The sequence below is a fragment of the Strongylocentrotus purpuratus genome, unplaced genomic scaffold (assembly GCF_000002235.5).
Source record: "Strongylocentrotus purpuratus isolate Spur 01 unplaced genomic scaffold, Spur_5.0 spur5_contig_845, whole genome shotgun sequence".
NCBI lineage: Eukaryota > Metazoa > Echinodermata > Echinoidea > Camarodonta > Strongylocentrotidae > Strongylocentrotus > Strongylocentrotus purpuratus.
The window spans coordinates 482,366-504,798 of NW_022145552.1; the positions used below are offsets into that span (position 1 = coordinate 482,366).

The 22,433-nt window shown below is 36.4% G+C and overlaps 1 protein-coding gene across 2 annotated transcripts; it reads right to left on the bottom strand.

The window, feature by feature from the left end:
* Positions 1-578: 578 nt before the first annotated feature.
* Positions 579-21,585, bottom strand: LOC100892549. Of its 2 annotated transcripts, XM_030991414.1 has the most exons (13): positions 21,504-21,585; positions 20,685-20,854; positions 18,726-18,906; positions 17,741-17,855; positions 11,373-11,585; positions 10,454-10,649; positions 7,912-8,071; positions 7,100-7,323; positions 4,765-4,901; positions 4,112-4,306; positions 2,616-3,601; positions 1,712-1,823; positions 579-971 (listed from the first exon to the last, which is right to left on the bottom strand). In XM_030991414.1, exons 2-13 carry the CDS (start codon positions 20,827-20,829, stop codon positions 912-914), a joined length of 2,724 nt encoding a protein of 907 aa, XP_030847274.1. In that variant the 5' UTR covers positions 20,830-20,854; positions 21,504-21,585; the 3' UTR covers positions 579-911. The 2 variants fall into 2 exon arrangements, with proteins under 2 accessions (XP_030847274.1, XP_030847279.1); XM_030991419.1 differs by lacking the exons at positions 7,100-7,323; positions 7,912-8,071.
* Positions 21,586-22,433: the final 848 nt, after the last annotated feature.

Sequence of the window (22,433 nt, forward strand, 5' to 3'; positions counted from 1 at the left end):
TATAATTAAACTTTTTTGGTCACAATTATTAAATAATTTGTTTTCAAGATTTGGTCAAGCAAGATTGGAATCAGTTACACTAAAGTTTTTGGTCAAATTTGGTCGCCTCAGTATCTCTAATTCTCTTGCATCCTCCACATCCCATCCCATTCTCTCTCTCTCTCTCTATCTCTCTCACTTCATACTCTCAGATTAAAATCAACATTAATTGAATTCCTTATAACATAGTTTTCTTGCCATATAATTCAAATAACTTGGCAGTGTGCTACATGATCTGAGATTTTTATAACATTTGATATGTGTCACTTTTGCATAAATGATGATAAAGATCTATAATAAAACTATTTCAGTCACGTTAAATATACCTACACCCATTTCCAATATACGATGGAATGAAAATCCATGCGAGATACAATCTAGGATTCAATTGAATAAAATTGATATAAAATGGAAGTCTAATTTGATCAAAAATGAGGTAATTTCAGTTTTATTTCATCTAGGCACCTCTAACTGGCTCAGACCTGTATATGTTTTGGCTCTTCTTTCTTATCCCCCTCCTCCCTCCTGATCCACTTTCCCCTCCCCCTTCTCTTTCCCCTCATCCTCAAGCTGCTCCTCCTCTTCTTCATCCTCTTTCTCCCTCTGAAATTCATTGAGATCCACTTTTATGTATACCGGTAATACATTATCAATAAAAATAGTATGAAAAACAACAATTTCATCCTAATTGATTTATAATTTCCAGCACTTGTAAATGAAGAAGGCAAGCTAGTCAGCTAACCGAGATCAGTGCTCTGCCTGAAAATCCCTCTTCTCCTCATTTTGTCATTCATTTCTATTTGTTCTATGTTATACAGCAAGTGTTGTGTAGTGAGTGCCCCTCCTGCACACCTTTAAGTCATCATGTCTGTTTACATGATAGAGCATGGTTTTGAGGCTCCTTCCTCAGGCATTGGTACAGCAACCAGACACTATGTAAAGACAATATAGCAGTGATTATTTATAAATTAGAGATCTATGTATTTAAGAATGTATCTGATTGCATTTTCACTCTCCATCACTGGAAGTGTTGGTGAATATACATACATTGTACATACTTTTAAGCTTTCCCAATGAAAAAGAACACATCAATACAGATTATATCTCACAAAATTGAATATTCTTCAGAAGATATCTGCCTTAATTCATATACAGAGGAAGAACACAAACAGACCTTTACGAGCATGGCATAATAGAAAGTATTATCAAACTCATTAGGAAATGCCTAACAGAAACTCAAGAATCTTCAGGAATTTCTCTTCGTCATAATGGTCCTAAAGTTTGGAACACATTGCCACATTCTTTACAACCAATTAAGTTCAACAAATCGTTTAAACGTAAACTTAGCAGCACTTCTTGTCATTGTATACCTTTACTCTTCTCCAGCAGACTGAGCTTTTTATCATTAATTATATTGTGACGCGCTCAGGGTGCGCCCATTCATCAAGCCCCTGTGGCTTTTACGGATGCACCTTTTTCCATCCTATACTTTTTGTAGATTTAATCATGATTTCTTTTTCTTTTTTTCTTTCTTTTTTCAACGTATATATTTATTTTTCTTTGCCTATGTTTTACAACAATGTACATGTATAAGGTAATTTTTACTGTGATTGGAATCAAATAAAGTTTAATTCAACTCAATGATATTTCTTATAACAAGTTCTTGACTTACCTGATCTAACGATGGTGCAGTTTTCTGTGTGAGTGTCGCAAGCTCTTTCTGAAGTACCACAGTGTTGACAAGAGCTGGTCGCACACGAGGTGGATCCTCTACAATGATTGTCCTGTGGTAGAGTACAACGTACAATCAAAAATATGTAAAATTGGTGTTACATCACTGATATGTACACAACCCTTCTCCAGAAATATGAAACCAAATATCTTCACTCAGACATACAATGTAGATAAGGACACTGCAGGTAAAATACTTCAGAATTCATCTTAACCCATCAACTATTAAATTCTATCATTCCCATAGGCTTTAATGCAGGAGCCACCCAGTTCCAGTAGGCAATGGGTTAAGATACACCTTTCCTTAAGAGCAGGAGGGATGATAACCTGTTCGCTTTTACAAAGAGTCTTTTTTCTCTCTTGCAGACAATTCCATCTAACTCTACATACAAATCAAGTTCAAGGACAACACAATTGCTCTCAATCTGCCCTGTAAAATCATTTTAGGATTTCTTTCAAAAGAGCTAATTCAAGACTGAACAGAGTCATCATCTTCATTCTTCTACCAAACTTTCATCTAGTTTTCATTCATAGAAACACATATAATTCTTCAATGTAGTTGAAAAGAACTAGAAGAGACATTTACTTCACATCCATTGAAAAGCAAAACAACTTATGATCAGGAATTAGTTTTATGACATGTCCAAAAGATACTGACCCTATATAGTTTCGATGTCTATGGTTTATCTTTATCAGATAAGTACTGGCAACTTGAAGTAAGTTGCCAGTTTTTCAATCGTAAAACTAATTCCTAATGATGTAAGTCATTATCATACTAGTGAAATTGTAAAACATTAGAAACGCAATGTGCTTTTAAAGAACTACCATCCTTCAAATCTACTAACCTTCTAGCTTTGATGGAAGAAATCACAACCTGAGCAACCTCTGTCATCGGATGCAATTCATCTGGAGAGATCGCTGGCAGCTTCTTCTTCACTAGAGAATGGCGGAAGTTGTCGATCTCTGCGGGTGACCTGATGTTCTGCACTCCCAAGAGGTCGGCCCACATGGCATCCCAGGAGTTCACTGGATATCCCATCAGCTGGAAGTAGGTGGGCCGCTTGGGCAGGAGGGCCACCTGGACCGGCACCAGGAGAGGGGCTTCCTCAGGGCTCACACGCTGCCTCCAGAGACCCATGTGGAACTCCTCGACATGCTGAGGAGACTCGATGTAGTTCGGCGAGAGGAGAGCGATGATGCTGTCCGCTGCCTCCAGGCTGTCCAGTCGCGCCTGGTCTGTCTTGAACTCGGACTTGAGGACAAGATGAGGGGCATAGGCGCTGATGAGTTGCTTGAGGAAGTAGACGAACTTGACGTCGGTCTGGTGGTAGCTGAAGACTACAGTGGCTGACTTGAAAGTCTTCTCAGACTGTGTCGCACTTCCGCCATCTTTATGTGGGCATTCAGGTTCAGAAGTTGGCTTCTCCTCTCCATCTTTTGGTTCTTCCTTCTCTCCTTCTTTCGTCTTCACTTTCTGATCTTCAGTTATCTGTCCAACATCCTCTTTACCATCTGTACCCACTTCACCTGATTTATCTTCTTTCGCTTCATCTTCCTTTCCGGTCTCCGTCTGTACTTCCGCAACACCACTATCACCTTTGACATCACTTCCTGCCCCCTCTGACCCTTCCTTCATCTCCTTCTCTCCTTCTTTGGCTTCTTCTGCTCCATTCTGATCCTTTCCTGTGGTTTCAGCCTTACCTTCTGCATCCTCTAACTTTTCAAATGTGGGTGGAAAGGTCTTAACAGATATAAAGGTTTTCGCATATTCTGCCCAGAACCTCGCTGCTCTGAGTTTCTCCATCATATCCGGGACATCCACTTGATTATCCTAGAAAAATGACCAAACAGAGATTCACATAGAGCTAGTGATCTTATCTTTCAAACATTCATAACTTCCATAACTTATCATTTGTCCAGTATCTTTCACATTCGCACCATCATCTTTGTCTTAATTTTTCTTCTTTCACACAATTATTACAGAAGTTGGATTGCCCTTCGAAGTGACACACTATCTGGAGAGCACTTACCAGGTTCTTCTTCAGCAGTTTGTCCAGATTTTCAGAGACAAGTTGTACAATATGATTTTCTATTTCATTGCTTAATTATCCATGAGGTTGAAAAGGGTAAAGACCTCTACTTAATAATAATAATAAAGACATGTATAATGCGCAACATATCCACTCAGAGGGTGCTTAAGGCGCTTACAACGAGCTACATATAAACTATACTTAGATACAATTATGCTATTATACATGGTAAAAAAGATGATATTAGTTAAAGTTGCTCATTAGATAAGTTTTCAGACTGGTCTTGAAATAATCTACTAGAGAGTACTTACCAGATTCTTCTTGAGCAGTTTGTCCAGATGAGCGAAGGAGTTTGTCTCCAGCCAGGACACCACCGCAGAGCAGATGCTGCTGACCACCCCGGCGTAAGCTCCAGGACGAGCGTCCAGCATGGGGATGTGGGATACCTGCGCAAAGTCCTTCTCGATGCCATCAGAGATGCAGACTGGGATCAGGTGCAGGGTGTCCTATAGTGATAGCGATAATTGTTTAATGTTTATGAGCACTTTTTGGACAGGGAAAAATTCACAGGGGCTCGGGCAAATTTGCGCTCGAAATGCCAAAAAGAGCCCCCCAAAAATTTGCACAGTTCAATGCAAAACAAATTAAATAGTGTTATTTTCATGCAAGCAAGCTTGAAAAGTAGCCCCCCCCCCCCAATTTGTAAAATATTTTTCCCCCTGCTTTTGGAAAGTCTTTAAGAGGTTAAATGTTTCTATAAAGTGCTTTTAATATGAAACTCACCAGTATCCTGATGAATACATGTACTTCTTATGTTAAATCATCCTAAAACAATAGTTATAAAGTTGATTGGTTAAGTCCTGATGATAATAATAATAATGGTCATTTTTTTCCAGTGTAAGTGGGCCCATATAAATTTTAATCAAAGACTTGACCTTTGCTTGACTTCAAAGAAACAACTTACATGAGAGAGATGTTTAGTTTGTGCCAGGCTATACTCCTCCATACACACAGCTGATTTGAGATAGTTGGGTGATATGAGAGCTATCATACAGGATGTCCCGTCGATTGAATGATACAAGGTACGCTGCCATTCATGCCCTGTAAATGATCAACAACAACAATATCAAAGTTATTCAAGAAACATGAAGATGTCTGATTTATCCCTTGTCTAGAGGATTTCAAGCTCCTTTAAAACCTACATGAATCTAGAGATTCCTTTAATGAACATGTAACTTTGTAAATTTACTTTGTTTTCACCAAATTTCAAAAATGACTTTTAAAGGCATCGTTTAACAATGTTAAATCTGAGATGCATGGCCCTCCATGTTATCAGTGTCTTTGATATAGTGTAATATTGAAGCCCTAAAAAAATTGGCGCTTCAAAATGATCATGAAGAGCCTCAAAAAAGTAAAAATCTTTGACCGACCGGTTTTACCAAGCTCGTTTTCCCCAATAGACTGTAGTTTTATGAAAACCGCTAGGAAAACTCAAAATTTGATTTCGATTTCCAATCATAAATATCTTGATAATCAGACAGGTGATCAGCTTGTAAAAGTCATAGGGTTCCTGACTGATTTAAAGGTTTATAATTATCATTGCAGCATGAGCTAAATCCAGGACTTTGTTTAAGAATCTAAGACAAAGTTACCCAATCCCTTTAAGGAACATGCAACTCTGTAAATTTATTTTACTTTTACAAAATTTTAATAGGATATTGGATACTGGAATAAAGTAATAAAGACAAGAAAGATTTTCAATGCAGACTCAATTATTACTTATTTTGAGAAAGATAGTGAATACATCACATATTGGACAAAGTGGATGAGAAATTAGAAGAAAAATCATCTTGTTGTTTTTCACATGCACATAAATATATTTGGGGGGCTATTTTCTCTCTATTTCTCTATTTCCTAGAAAACTTGGACTTTTTTTCTTCTATTTTCTTATGGAAAAAATGAAAAAAAAAAAATTCTATGCTAGGGATTTAGAACATAAGATAAATGAAAAATATATGTAGAGACTTAGCTTTAGACTATTTTATTTTGACTAGGGAAAGCATTATACAGTGACAACTTGCATGGTATAGTGTATTAAAGAGGGATAAGAGAAAATGATTTCTCAACAACTGCAGGGAATTTTAACATAATTTATATCTTTGAAATGCCATTTTTCAAAATACATATCAATTACAATATAATACCCCGGAAAAATATTTCATAACGTTCAAAATGATTCTAACACATGAATAATTATATCTCATGACAAAATGGTTTAATGGTGCATTATACCGTAGGCATTCAACTGTACACCTCCAATTTTCATACTTTGTAATTGGTATTATGGCACCAATTGAAAATGAATAAGATTAGTCTCCATTTCAAAACCATTAATAGACAAATGATGCCTTATCAAAGGTGCAAATTATGTCAGCTTCATCAGTCTTAATATTCAACAATGAGTTTGTATCTTTAATGTTTTATTTCTTCTACATAACAAACAAATAAATGAATGTTTCTTGTTTTGTATTTTTTTAACAGATTATTATTAAAGTTTTCTGACAGAGAGGGTCTATATATATATATATATATATAGTGTATAGATTATGTATGAATGTTCATCTTTTGTCTGTTTGGAACCAGAAGGGCGTTAAAGAATATGAGTCAAAACCCTTCTGGCTCCAAACACAAAATATAATCATGAGAATGGTTGGAATATAGCTCCAACTACTGGTACTGTACATGTTAGTCATAATTAGTATACCAGAGATACCTGTATATATATATATATATATATATATATATATATATATATATATAATGAGCTAAGAGACAAGAAGAAGAAAAGAGATCATTACTGTGATAAAAAGCTTAATGTAATGCCATGACAACAAAAACACAAAAGGCTCTATGATCTATGTGCAAGAAAAATGTGTACATGTATGCCAGCAGAAGTAAAAGGCAACAAAAACCATAGAGAAGATCTATACATGTAGCTATAACTGCCAGTCCGCAGAAGACTGAACTAGAATTGCAGAGGGTGCTTTGTTAAGAAGAAAAGCAGAGATTGCAGAGAAGATGTGCTCACCAGTGTTCAAAACATCAGAATGAGTTGCCACAACACTATAAGACCAGTAATACAAATGCTCAACAAATACACACAGCATGCTAAGGAAACAGAAATATGTAAAATGAACTATAATGCCACATGTATAGACTGAACTAGAATTGTGAATGCAACTGTGAGATGTGCTGTGTTATATAGGGTAGAGTAGAAAGTGCAGAGAAGTGACCCTCACCAGTCTTAAGTTCCTGTATGTCATAAAATATCTTCAGCTCAGGGTTTAGCTTCTGCAGCTGGCTGACAATGGGTGTGGCCTGGTCTGCGTCGGCATGGCAATACGACACAAAGACATCGTAGTGGTTGGGATCTGTGGTGGCAACCTTGACCACTTTGTCTGTGGCCGTGAGCGATTTGACCAACTGACCGCAGGCCTGGGCTATGCTAGCATCCATGTTCTCCCTGTTTGAGTCAATATCATAGGCAGGCCAAGAAATAAAAAATAAAGAGTTTTGGAGGTGCTGCAGATTGGAGAAATTAGCCTAAATATTGCAAAAATTTCAAAAGAAATAGTTGGGGCAACCAATAATTGAACTTGCCCTATCTTTTCAATAGAATAAAATGAGAGCTAAAGTCTGATTGTCTGTTGATTGTCGAATATTTACAATGTGTCGTGGAGAGGAATAATAAAATCCCCACTAAACCGGTGCATTTTCTTGTGTCATCTTCTTATCTTGACTATAAAGAAATTGTGCTGCCAAAAGGGAAATGATCTCTGTTTTTAAAAATTAATTATCCATCATTTTGTTAGTTAGATTTATTTAAAATTTTTAAATTATTTAATTTCAAGGCAAAGTTCTACAAAAATAAAAATACAGAGACAATGGACATATACCATCGAGCTATACCAGAGGATAGCTAGAATGAAATTGATTGTGCTTTGTAGACCAGCTTTTTGTCACTAGATTTTACTAAGCTACTTTACAAAAATTCCTTATTATAAGCCTGATTCATTTGCAAAAATCTGGATGGATAGTAGAGGGAAAGTACCTGCAGTCTGCATACTGCACAAGACCCATATACGTTGGAAGGGTCACTGTCTCCACAAAAAAAGGCGCCAGCACATTGCGATGCGCCTGTCTGTTACAACAGAGGGCGATGTTGTACTGTTCCAGACAGGATTCCGAAGCCAGGTAGTTGGAGCTGAGGACTTTGGGGTGAAACAGGGAAACAAATATTCAACAAATTTATGGGGCTACTTTTCAAGCTTGCTTTATGAAATTAACACTCTTTAGTTTGTGTTGTATTGAAGTCTATGCACATTTTTGGGGGCTCTTCTTGGCATTTTGGGGGAAACTTCGCTCCGAGCCACCTGGGGTGAAAAGTAGCATGCAAGCAAATTATAGTAAATAGCTTTGAGATGCAAAGTTGATACAGCTTATGTACAACAAGTTTGCTCAATTGACACAGGAAAAATATCGTATTCCTATAAATGTAGATGGAAAAATCAAGAATGAAAAGACAAATTATCTTCAAGTTTTCAATTTTAAAACGTCTTAGCAGACATTGCAGGCCATAGAGTCAACAACTGACTATTAAAGTTTTAAGATGGAGGTTCCTATTCATATTAACTGTCTCAGTGCTGCAGGTGATTTAACATCCAAACTTCCAAAAGCTAATACTTCTAAAATACTTTTGATGATACAAAGATTCTTTTTCTTTTTTTTAAATCAAAATGGGTCCATAAGTCGTGTACTAGTTTAATTAGTATGGAATTGACAACTGTTTGCTTCCACATGACTTGCTAAAAAAAAATTGTGAAAAATCTGGTCTTGAATTCATTTCTGTAAATTTGATAGCACCATAAGGACTAATAAAGATAAAGATGCTGATCACAAACATGCACTCATGTACATTCATGTCTAAGCACGAACGTCTTTTGGCAAGACATTAATGTACATTTGCCACGCTCAACCCAGGTGAGGTAAATGGGTACCGGTAGAAAGAAGTTCCTTGCCTGCTTGAGGCGCTTTTCATGGCATAACATGATTGCAGTGCCCTCAGGGACAACAGTTTTAATACTGATGTGGCTACCCTGTGCAAACTAGACATACGGTACTACTATTATTAACATTATCATCTATATACCAGTACCGTATACTGTCTGCTACGTGTATGTTTTGACAATCTTGAATGAAAATACCAGCAAAAACCCATCACTTTAAATATCGGGTTCAAATTCAAGGAGCTCTCACAGATTTTCCAAGGCCCATTTTGAATATTATATTTCAGTTTAACAAGTGAGTATGCTGGTACATGTATCTGATGCTTTCTAGCCAAATACAAGGTGTTTTTACAGCTTAAAAATCTTGTTCTTGTCTGTTTGTGACCTAGCTTGCTGTCCCCTACACTAGCCTTGCTACTTGTTTTACTCTAAATTCTGTCCCTTTGTAAAGTCTGCATTTCGACCCAGGGTCAGGTGGTTTGTTGTACATATTGGTGATACCATAATGTGAAGTGTATACTAGCAACGCTTAAGTTTTCTTGACATCAGGCAGAACCCTTGTTTGAAAAGAAGGTTGAGCTCTATAGAAAAGGATAAGAACACTTCATACTTGGAAGAATTCTCATTCTCTGTATGCTATTTTAGAATAATATGATCAAAGAAATGTCACCTGAAAGGCTTTCCTCTGCAAATGCCCTTGTATTTGAAAAATGATGATAAAATGAATGAAAATTTGGTCCAAACATTTTGGATGTAGTCCCATATACTCATTTTTGTTTGCATAATTGTTTGCTTAATCACAGAGTTGCCAATTACCCCAACTGAACAAAAATCTTATCCTCCCCCCCCCCCAAAAAAAAAAGAAAAAAAAAGTTGGATCGATAAATACTTTTTTAAATGTTAGACTGTGTTCATCAACATTTTGAAGTATTATGCATGAGCATATTTTACAAATAATTTGTTGAATATGCTAGAGTGCGTCATGAATGATCGTTCAATGAACAAATGAACAGCATGTAAATGTATTTTTATGGACCATTGGTTGATATGCATGATTTCGTCATGACTGGTGTGTTTGATGAACCAATGAACATCCCAAAATTGCCAATGTGAGATGCTTGTAGGATAGTTTCCAGGAGAGAATGGGCAATTTGCCAATGAAAATGGCACACACACACAAAATACACAAGCACATTTAATTTGTTCAAATAAAAAAAATAAAAAAAATTAAATCGTACTGTCCTATTTACTTATTAAAATCCTACAAAATAAGATAAAATCATACTGGTTGGCAGCTCTGTAATCAGCCATTTTCCAATTGCTTCTAGACTATTGCTTTGACAACATAATTGCGCGACCTGGGACCCATTTCACAAAGCCTTTTTCCAATGACAAATGACTAAAATCAGTAACAAATCTGCTGATAACCAATCAGAAGCAAGGATTTCAGTAGCTTATAACAAAATTTGTCATTTGTCACAGATGTCAAGTTTTGTAAAATGCCCCCCCCCCCCAGTACTCAACCTCATTTTTAAAGCAAGTAGATGGACCACCATTTTGATAAAACCCTCCTTTCGTTCAAGCTACCTGTGACGACTCTGGCCGACTTGGAGACCACGTCATACATCTGGTCCTGCCAGAAGGCCTCCGTATCCACCTTCTGTCTGGCGGTGAAGATGCGGATGTCAGATTTCTCCTCCTGGAGCTGGGCCTGGATCTTGTCTGCGATCTCCTGGTCCTTGTCGCTGAACGAGAGGTAGACGTCGTATTCCAGGGTTACCTCCTGCATGTATTGATGGAAAAGTTATATATTAAATTCATTATTTGCAAACTTTCAGTGATCACTCTCTTTTGATTATAATGATTAATTTAACAAAAAAAATCAAAGAACAAATATTTTATATACATACTAGGGACCCGTTTCACAAAGCCTTTTTACAATGACAAATGACAAATATCAGTGACAAATCTGCTGATAACAATGCAATCAGAGCAAGCATTTCAGTAGCTTATAACAACAACTGTCATTTGTCATTGATGACAAGTTTTGTGAAACACCCCCCTGGTATGTAATTTTTGTATACACTTATGATTATTTCCTAGGCCTATAATAATATTGTGCTCAATCAAATGAAATACATAAATTTAGATATATGACCTACACATTAGTTGTTGCTGAGCTTTAGCATCATAGTGATAAATGTGTGATTCAGGATGTGCAGAACAAGAGATGGGGGGGGGGGGGTAATTACTGAGGGGGAACATAAGGGTAAAATGTGAATTATAATCCAAATCATAACTGGGAATGAGATTAGAACATTCAAATCTGAACCTGACCTGACCTGAGATTTGTCGATTCGTATCTGGACTTGAGCTCTGCAGACATGTCGAGAATTGGAGGAGCAAAGAGGGCGTGGGGGGGGGGGAGGGAGCGAGGAAGGGGTAGGGGTTTAGATGTCCAGGAGAGATTCATTTCCAATGGTTTACTTCATAAATAAAGGCATACCTGAGGAATAAGATTAGCTGACTCATATCTCGACTTGAGCTCTGCGAAATTTTCCAGGATGTTATTATCCACCCCTCGAAAAAAATTAGTGGCCTGTCCATCTTTAATGTTTGCATAGATGACGATCTTCAGGAGCCTGATGGGAAGGCCAGCCTTGACCCAGCTGATTGCTGCGTGGACCATGCCCTCCAACATGACCTTAGGGTCGATGCCCTGTCAGGTGATGGAAGAGGGGGAAGCGTATAGTATTAACTTCATTGATGTGTACATCAATATTCCATTTATAAACATATAAATCAATTTACAATGCAATGTCACAAATCAATGTTCTGTTTGTAAACATATATGTCATATAAATCAATTTACAATGTAATGTAACAAATCAATATTCTGTTTGTAAACATATATATTACATAAATCAATTTACAATGCAGTGTATATAGCAAAACAGAAGGAGAATCATATACAGCACAAACTCTCTTTTCCCCCTTGTAATAACAGGGTTATACAGGGTTATTACCAGAGCATAATAACCTTTGCGCTATTGACTTCAGGAAAAATACCAAGAACAAAGTGTCCAATGCCCCCCCCCCCCCCACCAAAAAGAAGGGTACAAATAATGGTAATGAAAATGTTAATGCATATATAATCAGGCTTCTGGGCAGGAATTTATTTACACTAGGTATACAGCTAGGTGGTAGAGCAGTGGACTTGTAACCAGGAGGTCCCAGGTTCAAACGAAGTTGATGTGCTCGTTCCCTTTGATTTAATCTTCATTGCCAAGTTCCTTGGAGAGGACTTAAAGCAGTTTGTATCCTGGTTGCATACTATTTAATCATACACATGTTTTCTTAGCAGTCAGGTAAAACCAACCAACAACTTAAACTAAACTTTGAGGATGCAAAATTATGTTGGTCCTTCCAAGTACTCCTTGAGATGCTGTGTATTATTGGAATGTGAAAAGCTATTAGAATCATCATAGCCTTCTACAATTAAATGATTACACAATTTAGTCCAAATTCATATTTCAAAAATTGTATTGGTCCAAAAGGAAATTTGTTGCGTTTACATGTACATGTACATGTGTTATTCACAGAGAAAAGTAAATAAATAAAATGTACACATGAATTGATACATCTATACAACTTAAAACAAATATATAGAGAGAATAAACATAAAGCACTTTAACATTCACATTATATATAGACATTTTCTCTGAATGTACATTATATTTAATGTTTGTTCATATATCCAGAGTAATTACCAACACAATATAACATTGTAATTATTATTCTTATCAATATTATTATTATTTTCATTGTTATTATTCTTATTATTATCAGTTTAACTCATTTTATCATTATAATAATTATTACAAATTTAGATTACAAATCAAATCATATGTCTCACATTAAAAGGTTTTATAGGTAGAGACTGAAATACAGGGAGAGGGGAGAAAATTAATGGAAGAGGTAAAAAGAGAGAGGCTAGGGGGGGGGGGGGGGGGGGGAGAAAGAACGAGCTAGAAGGGAAAGAAGGGGAAGAAAAAGAAGGACAGAGCACAGAATATGCACTATAATTTAATAATATATTCAATATAAAAGTTTGAAGAATATAAAACCTGTTCATCACAATTAACAGACAAAATGCTAAAATCAATACCCATCTTTGATATTAGACATTAAAATTAGGCATCGATTTACTGTATGCTATCCAGGGGGAAATAAAAAAATAAAAAAATAAAACTTTAAGGGGTGAGAACAGGTACATGACTACTGACAATATCACCATGTAATAAGGAGCAGATATATTACAGCTGCTTGTGCAATATATAATGACATCATGACGGAGGCACAATCATATTATGACCTTCACCTAATGAGTCAATACGGCTTCCTTGTCAAGATTGCATGACCGCAAATTTCTTTTCCAAGAGAGGGAATACAGAGCTCCTAATGGGATGCATGGACAGTGCATGACAAATGATGCACATATTCTGTACTGGTACAATTATATATAGTCATGCATGTACATGTACATACTACTTCAGGAAGACAGTGGTATGTATTCCTTTATAGTACACGTTTCAATGAGAAAACTGTTAAAGGAAAACCCCAAAATGTGGTCTTTGATGAGATTCTCTATCGTCTTTCTTTAAATACAGGTACTCTTAAAATCAGGTTCACTACACTGCTCTTAATTGCTTTCAATTATTAAAGGGATAGTTGAGTTCTGTTTTCAGACCGCAAATGCCTTCAAATGTTATTGCTCTTATTCATATCTATGACATTTCTAGTGCCCTTTTAGAACCTAAAATTGCTATGAAGGTAATTTTAGACCCCAAAATGTGTATAATTAGCCAATACAATCATACCAATTCAGCTCCACTTTCAAAAAAATATGGTGACCGTTAATTAATTAACAATACATGGGCTGGCTGGTCGTGCGTAATAATAACCAACACGAAAGAGCCAACATCGGCATTGGCTGAAATACAACGTAAAAGGCGCTATCTCGTTTTGTCAACGTTTTTCAACGGCTTTTTCAAATTATCAAATATTTGAGGTGGTACACAAATACTAGAAATCGTTATATTTATGGATATTTCAGCCGTCTCTGAACCGACTTTGATCAAACAAAGATGCTCTTTCAAATTCGACATTCAGTTTTTCACTATCTCACAAAAAATTATTTTGTGTAGCGCCCTCTGCAACAGAACTCAACTATCCCTTTAATAATCTTTTCTTTGGTTTGCCAGCCAGGCAAACTAGACAATTACTTTTTAAGTTGCATATATTCAACTTTTGGAGGTCATTTCAATTTTCAACACTGGATGGATTTGAACAAAGTTCACATGTTACAATACTTTTCATTGTCATTCCAACTTATGTACACTGCATGTTGTCAATAGCACCATGGCAACTGCAATTTCGAGGCCTGGGCCCTAGCTGTTTCGCGGCAAAGAATAGCAACTGATTGAAATTGATCACAACTTCGTATCAATCACAAAGATACGTGTACTTTGGGAGGGGGGATTGTAATAAATTTGTGATTGATCAAGGACTTGCAAAGTTCAGACTTTGATCAACCACAGCTCTTTGTATAATTAAAGTAGCCACACGAAGAATCAAAAGTGTTTTGAATTGATGCAAAACTCATATCATTGCGAAGGGGAAGCCTTGTCGATCAAATACAACAACTCTTCTCTTCAAAATATGTTTGGGGCCCGCAGTAATCAACTCTCAAAAATGTTAGTTTTGAGATCCAGATTTTCTGCCTTCAGCGGTCCTTTGTAGAGCGTCAATATTTGTGACATCACATACGGGACACGGCTGGCTAGCTGCATACTGCTAAACGGCACTGAGCTGTTCGTCCAGTGTGTGACGTCACAATTCAGAGCTCGCTACGCTTGTGTGTTTGACTTACGTCCAGTGGCGTTCTGGGGTCTAAGGAGGGTCTTGAAAAATTGCATTTTACGCCTTTCCATGATATCTATATGATTTCTCAGCAAATTGTTCATGTTTTTCAAAAGAAAATCTTTCCATCCATATGTAATCTGTTCTAATTATGAGTTGTTAGTGAATTTTCTTTGTGTAGCTACTTTAAGAAGGGGCCTTAACAAAAAAAATGCTGGGTAATGTTGATTGTTGAATGTCATAAAGCTGTTTGAATGATCACTAACTGACAAAGCTTTGTGGAAAACAGCAGCTTGTCTAGGTATGTATTTTTCATTCCTTTTTTTCTCATTATTGGATAATAATAATAATAATAATAGCGTAATAGTCCACTCCAAATTTTATTAAACCGAAACAGAAATTCTTTTTGCCCAATTGATCGTGAGCCCGGCAGCCACTGAGCAGCGCCAGATCGACGTTGCTCTATCCCTTATCGTTGAACGCCAAACAAGGTAGCAACAACTCCCATCTTTTAATGTCTTTTGGTATGACGCGGCCGGGGTTCGAACCCACGACCTCCCGGATGTGAGGCGGACGCTCTACTGACTGAGCCAACACTCCGGTGTAAATGCATGTACATGGTTCTCAAAGCAACCCTAATTTATATACAGGGCCCTAACCGGTATCACATACATGTAGATGGACAATATCAGGCCTTGCCCTATGATATTTCGAGATGAATTGGAAGAAAAAAATTATCTTTTGATTAAATAAAAGAATTTAAAGATCAAAATTATCAGGCGTGTCCAATGTAATATCAATTAAAATGCTTGGAAAGAAAGCAGAAATATCAGAGAAGTAGATTGGTGATAATGCAAGCAAATTCTGACAAACAATAAAACACTTACTGGTACATTCATTTTTGAAAGCCGTAATCACTATAGATACATTTGGGATTCAAAATTCCATGTAGTGATTGCTTTTCGATAAAGTCATAACATTCTTAATATTTGTCAGAATTCATTACAAATTTCACCCAACTGCTTCTACGTGAACAGAAGATTCTATGAGACGACGTGTGCTGCCAATTGCATGGGCATATGGTTTCATCCTTTTAATTCATTCAAATATGAGAATCCTTTGATTTGACTAATGGGTCTTCTTGTATCACTACCATAAGTCAAGTCGATGACAATGAAAAGAAAGATCTTCCATTTTTAGAATCAAATAAATGAATAAAGGATATAATTCATTCATAACACATTGCCCTTCTCTGATTTGTCTGCTTCATTAACAACAACCTGATCAAGTGTACCAATCACGTGAACAAATAATCTGTGTTCATTGAATATCTAGAATATATAAAATAAACCTTACAAAAACTTTACCTAGCATTCTATAGCTTAATGGTTAAGCGGTATGAGGAAAGTAAACAACAACAAAAAAACCTGCGTAGAGAACACATGTTCAACTTGGGTTTCGTGCATACCTTATTCTATTTAATGTTTACTGACAGTGTATTAAAACCCCTTACATCTCTTTATAGAAGTAATATTTAAAAGCTCATATTCCAAATACAGCTTAATAGAGACATGGAGCCCCTTTCATCAAGAGTAAAACATGTTTTGGTGATTGGAACACTTTAAGGTTTGATTTCCTGTTTAATAATGAATGTATTCAATTATCGGTAGCCTGATTCAGGAAGCAAGTCAGGAAACTGATGCCCACCCACAAGGACATCCGTTATCCCTCAAATCACTAAAGGAAGTTAATTAAGAGCACTGGTAAAAGCGAGCAGTACTTATTTGGTCTCAATTTTATGTGGAGTAAATGATGACATCTATTCTGGAATACAGTCAAACCTGTCTACAGTGACCACCCAAGGAAAACACAAAAAGTGCTTGTTGTAGACAGGTGGTCTTTGAAGACAGGTGGTCACTAAAGCAGGTTTGACTGTATTATCAATATCATTTCCCTACTGATGTGTTGTACAGACTAGATGGGACACAGGCAGGACCATCTAGAAAAAAAATCTTGATCAAATACAATACATTAATATTGAATCACTTAACCCCCCCCCCCCTCTCTCACAAAAAACAACAACAACAACAAACAAACAAACAAACACACACACACACACACCTCATTTGTACCAGCCTGTATGAAATAATAATACTAATACACCGTTCTGATATCATATATCACATTGTGATATAATCACTCTCTCTATGTGATTCTACTGCTTCCATACAGTGAGCTGTACATTGTAAAAAATATTCCACTATTAAGTTTATTAGTCAATGATTTTCTTGTCAAATTTATCACTTTTAAAGGTACTACTGCCTATTTGCAGGTCAAAACAAAGGAAAAGGTTAAATTCCAACGGCATATGAAAGACAGTACAATGTACTTATTTAGAACTTCCCTCAAAACGAAAGGGTTTGAAAATGACTTTTTGTGGTAAAATAACGACCATTGGTTGTAGAATCGACATAAGTGATTGTAATCACCTAAGTAATAGTTTGATTTTCAGACATCTTGTACCGAAGGATTGTACGTTTTGTGCTGCACATTCAATCACATTCAAGATTCAATCAGTTTAATTATGGCCATTACAAGTAGTGGGTTATTAATGTAGACAAATGCTCATGTACCTGTTACAGCTCATTTTATGTATGTTATTACCTCAGAAGAAAAAAATGTCAGTTAGTCACTCAATAGTGTCTGACAGGAAAGTCTAGGAAGTAAACGGGTTTCCTTGCATAATTAGAGATACTAGGACACTGCTAACGTTTACATTTCACAGATAGGACATATATGACATATTCATAATTCCTGCAAAGTTCTACAGAATTTGATGTTGGCTGCAAAAGGGACACATTATCTTTAAAACCCCCCAAATAGATTTACTTTTACAACTTATACCACTAACAATGTCCAAAGGAAAAATACACAACAACGCTAGACACCTACCTGATTGCCTGTGCTAAGTAATGGTGTGATAACGCTAGCATCTTTGTTCTTGAGGATGGGCACCAGGCATCTGAAGGCGTGGCCGACCAACTCCTGAGGGCGACCTGAACGATGCCTGTTAAACCAAGAAGCAAAAGGAGACGTAATGCATATATACCCCTGAGCAAAACCATGATGGTCTCCTACTTATCATTATTATATTATTTTCTTTACTCTTTATTATTTTTTTCTCTCTCAAATTCACTCTCCTTGTACGCCCTTTATACTACTCCTTCTTCGCCTCCTATAATATCTTTTAAATTCAGACCTACTAACTTTATTTGTTACTCAGTATGGGAGCCTATTCACATACAAGATATGCTTTTTATTTAGGCTCCCCACATTTTGCATTGTATAACCTTGTCTATCATATTGATATATTTTGAAACTGAAATCTTTAATTTTTGGTGTAATCTACGCTTATACGCTTGTTTAAACAAAACAAAAAAATTAAATTGTTTTTTGTATGTAAATGTGGAACAAATAAACTTCAAATTTCAAACTATACATGTCTTGGGCAAATTTGGTAATGTTTGTATTAAATAAACAGGAGCATTTTGTGATGTTTATAAACAGGAAAACACTTTAATGCTTGAAATGAATAGGTCTTTTAAGTGAGACTAAAAGGCAGGAAACATTGGATGCAGTAAATTCATGAACCATATATGTAGGATCTACATGTAGTGCAATATGGTATTTTATTTCCTCCACAAAATACATAAGTTTGATCTGACATGCATTGAAAACAGTGTGAAAACATATCTGAAAATATACATATATTCATAGTAATAATGATAATAATAATAATTATGATGATGATGTCAGATGAATATTAGTCATTAAAAAAAAAAAAGAAGAGGAAGAAGAAAAAGAAAATGAAGAATACGCTTTTATCAGTCACTTGCAACCACAAAATGAATTATAACACATTAATTCTTCTTCTTACCTTCTACTTTCGAAGCAGAGTAGTCTATGATAAGGTATCTTTGAAGGTAGCGGCTTGGACCACCAGCACGAGTAGAGAGAGCGGAGATCCTCTTCCTTATCTAGAGATAGCTCTTTCACGTCTACACCCAAGTTTTCATGCAGAGCGCCGATCACTGTGCCTGGCATCTTGTCATAGTTATCTGGATAGATATGTAATTGTGAGAAATATTAAAGACAGATTAAGATTGAGAAAAAAAAAGATGATTTATATTCATTTTATAACTTATCTCTTTTATTCACTTTTTCTTAAACCTTAGACTTCCACATTGCTTGGAATATCTCATACAGCCTACTATGGCAACTAACTAAAAGCTAAAGAAGGGTTTTAGTTTTTCAGTACGGTTCAGTTATTCGTTCAAATTGATTCAAATTAGAATGGTATTCTTTAAAGTCCACATAAGGGCTACCTAAATAAGACACTTCAAGGGTAGCACTTGTATGAATGACCCCCATATATCCACAGATCTTTTACACAAGGAGACTTTGCACATTTTTCAGAATTATCACGTCCAAACTGATGAAGATTTTTTTTTCTTTTTTTTTCATATTTTTCCCTCCACAGGGATTTTATTGATTTTCATTTGAAACACATACAAAAATATATATTCAAGGTAATTTACATAATAACATAAATAAAATAAAATTGGCTTTTCAAGATACAAGTATTGTTGAGCTGTTGAGTTAACAGAAAACTAACAAATCAATAATTCATTTCTAACGCTCATGGAAAGAAAAACAAATACAGAAAAAATATCATTTTAAGTAAACAAATTCCTGAATTGAAACCATTTTCTTGTGAATTTATTATTTCTACAATTCAAATTTGCAATATACTTTTCGTTTTTGAAACTGATGAAGATGCTGATGAAGATGCTTCATGAATACCTTTTGTTCTAAAACAATACTTCCCCTGTGTTTCAGATAATGTACAACCAGTGCATTTAAATGTATACCTTTCATGAACACGCGTATCTAGCGTTCGTTTTGATGGGTTATACAGTTTTGTACAAATTGTCCAAAGTGGATTTTTATTAACTACAAGTAACTGTAAGTACAAGCAAAGAAACAATACTGGCTGAACCTACATATATGCTTACTGTGTACATGACACTGTAGTCAACAGTCATACAATACTATGGAGGAGAAGGAGAGGGGGAGAAGGGGGAGGGGAAGAGAGAGAGAGAGAGAGAGAGAGGGGGGGGGGGGGCTTGAGACAGAGGGAGGGAGAAAATTGGTGGACACTGACGTGTATTCTATAACACATAAATGTAAATCATCATGTTGATACATAAAATATGTACATTAATTAATATTTAGATGATCAGATCGAGAGTGGAGAAATACTAGAGAGAGAAATGTACTGATAAATATATTTAGGTATTGTTAATATTATAATGGTAAAATACAAATGAAAGTGAAATGGATGAAGAAGACATACAGTGAACGTGTATTTTGAGAAAGACACACAATATAACGACATTAACATTCGGGCCCCCCTCCCCCCCCCCCCCACTCAGTATTACTGTTATTTACAGTAGGGTAAGCTTACATGTACAATGTATGCATGTTCCCTCCCTTTGAAAGCACCCCCTATCTCTGGTGTGTAAAGTCAATACGGGCCAGATTTTTTAAAGCACTCCCCTATCTCTGGTGTGTTTAACTCAATATGGGCCGGACTTTGTTGGGTGAAAAGTACCCCTTTACTGGATATTTTGGGAATGACACAAATGCAGTCCACGGAGTGGGGGGGGGGGGGGGGGGGGGGGGATAAACATAGAATGAGAAAACTATAGATAAGAGATATATTATTACAAGATTGACGACAGGGAGACACTTAAAGAGAAAGAAAGACACAGACTGGCGAGAGAGAAAGAGATAGACACAGAAAGAATATTGTAAAACTGTAAAAATTACTCACTCCCAAAAGAAGACACAAAGATGACATCCACTTTGTCCTTTTTCTTGAGTTTTGTGATGTCCCCAAAACAGAGCTCAATTTTGCAATCACCTCCCTGCGACTTGACAGAGATTGTGTCGTGAAGTATTAGCCCCGGCCCCGGCATGATGCTAGATGTCAGATGGCAGCACCTGCAAAATTGATGGAACATAATGTTTAGAAAGGGCAAGATCTAGGCTACATACTTGGCAATCAAAATAGCAAGAACTAGAAACCATTTATTGGGACGACTTTTAATAATAATATAGATTCCTCTAGGCCAAATAAAACTTACCTTTGGCTTTCTTCTTCTTCTTCTTCCTAAAAAGTGCAGGCTTCATGAAATGAAGATTAACGCACTGTGGGTTGATGCGCACAGTCAATACAGATATACACATTGTTTAGTGAATGTGCGGTTAAAATAAAAATATTAAAAAAATAAAATTAAAAAAAATAAAGTTGGCTTTATTACAATAGTTACATTAGTTTTACACAGACGATCAAAGTGACAACACCTTTTGGAAATGCTGTCCATATCGGTGTGACACTTAAATTCCCCATCCATTGCATCGGTTAAGCTCCCCGCGGCCGCGGCCTTATCTGCCTGCCGCTCATGCCGTACCCGGGCCTGTAGCTGTTCGGACGCGTACAGCATATGTACGCGGAGCTAGCTGGATCTGGAGTGCCTTTTTAAAAATACTTTACACACATACACAGTAGGCCTAGACATTTTATAGTTAAAGATTACACAAAGCCTGGGACATGAACGTAAATAATATCAATTAATTTCTAAAGACTTACTGAATTGATATGGTTAGATCGTAGAGCAGCAAACAAACAGTTGTTTGTTATTCTTTTCACGATCGTCAATGATTGTGCTGCACAGCTGTTCTGAGAGTCCGTACGTCACATTGTGCGCGCGGCAGTTACTTCCGCTATTTGACGTCATAGACCAGGGGAAGCCCCTTTCAATGCAGCCTCCTATGGGGTACCATTTCCCCTTTTTGTTGTTCTTTTACATTTGAAGCTATGGTACGGTACTTCTTGTATGGCGCAGTATAAATGACCATTATTATTATCATCATCATCATCATCATCATCATCATCATCATCATCATCATCATCATCATCATCGTCATCATTATCACCATCTTCATCATCATCATCATCATCATCACCATCTTCATCATCATCGTCATCATCATCATCATCATTGTTGATCATTCTTAAGCGCAGCTAGATCGAGGCACTTTTTTCTTCTATGGTACATGCATGTTGCCATTTTATTGTATGATGGGGTGGAGGTGACAGGTATCCAAATGCTTGGAAAATAAAAATCTTACTTTTGCCATTGGGTTTTAAAAAAATATAACTATGCATCAAATATATTTAAACATGAAAATAAGAAAGAAAAGAAAACAGGAGGCAGTTTGGCAAATTCAAATCATCATGTGGTACCTCAATATAACTTCCATCATACAAATACATAGGGGTTCGAGACTTCAAGTCCTACGCTAATCAGACAAATGTGACTGTCACTGTGTTGAGTGTAAGCATGCCCCTCCCCTCTGTTCTCGATGAAGGCTCAGGTTTAGGGGAAAACACTCCTTTCCGCAGAAAGACAGTTTTTAACTGGAGCTCCCATGTGTAGGAAAGTCATGCCCTATGAACGTTAATTTCCTACACTTTTCGCAAAGAGTAGAATGTAATCCCAATGTCTATGATGCTTGA

What these genes read in the sequence shown, in the direction of transcription:
- LOC100892549 (XM_030991414.1), bottom strand. Translation starts at nt 20,829, where the DNA reads ATGCCGGGGCCGGGGCTAATACTTCACGACACAATCTCTGTCAAGTCG. An exon ending in GTGCAGTATGCAGACTGCAG is followed by an intron (nt 7,324 to 7,911) that starts GTACTTTCCCTC and finishes TGACTCAAACAG; the next exon opens with GGAGAACATGGATGCTAGCA. An exon ending in CATACAGGAACTTAAGACTG is followed by an intron (nt 4,902 to 7,099) that starts GTGAGGGTCACT and finishes GATCATTTACAG; the next exon opens with GGCATGAATGGCAGCGTACC.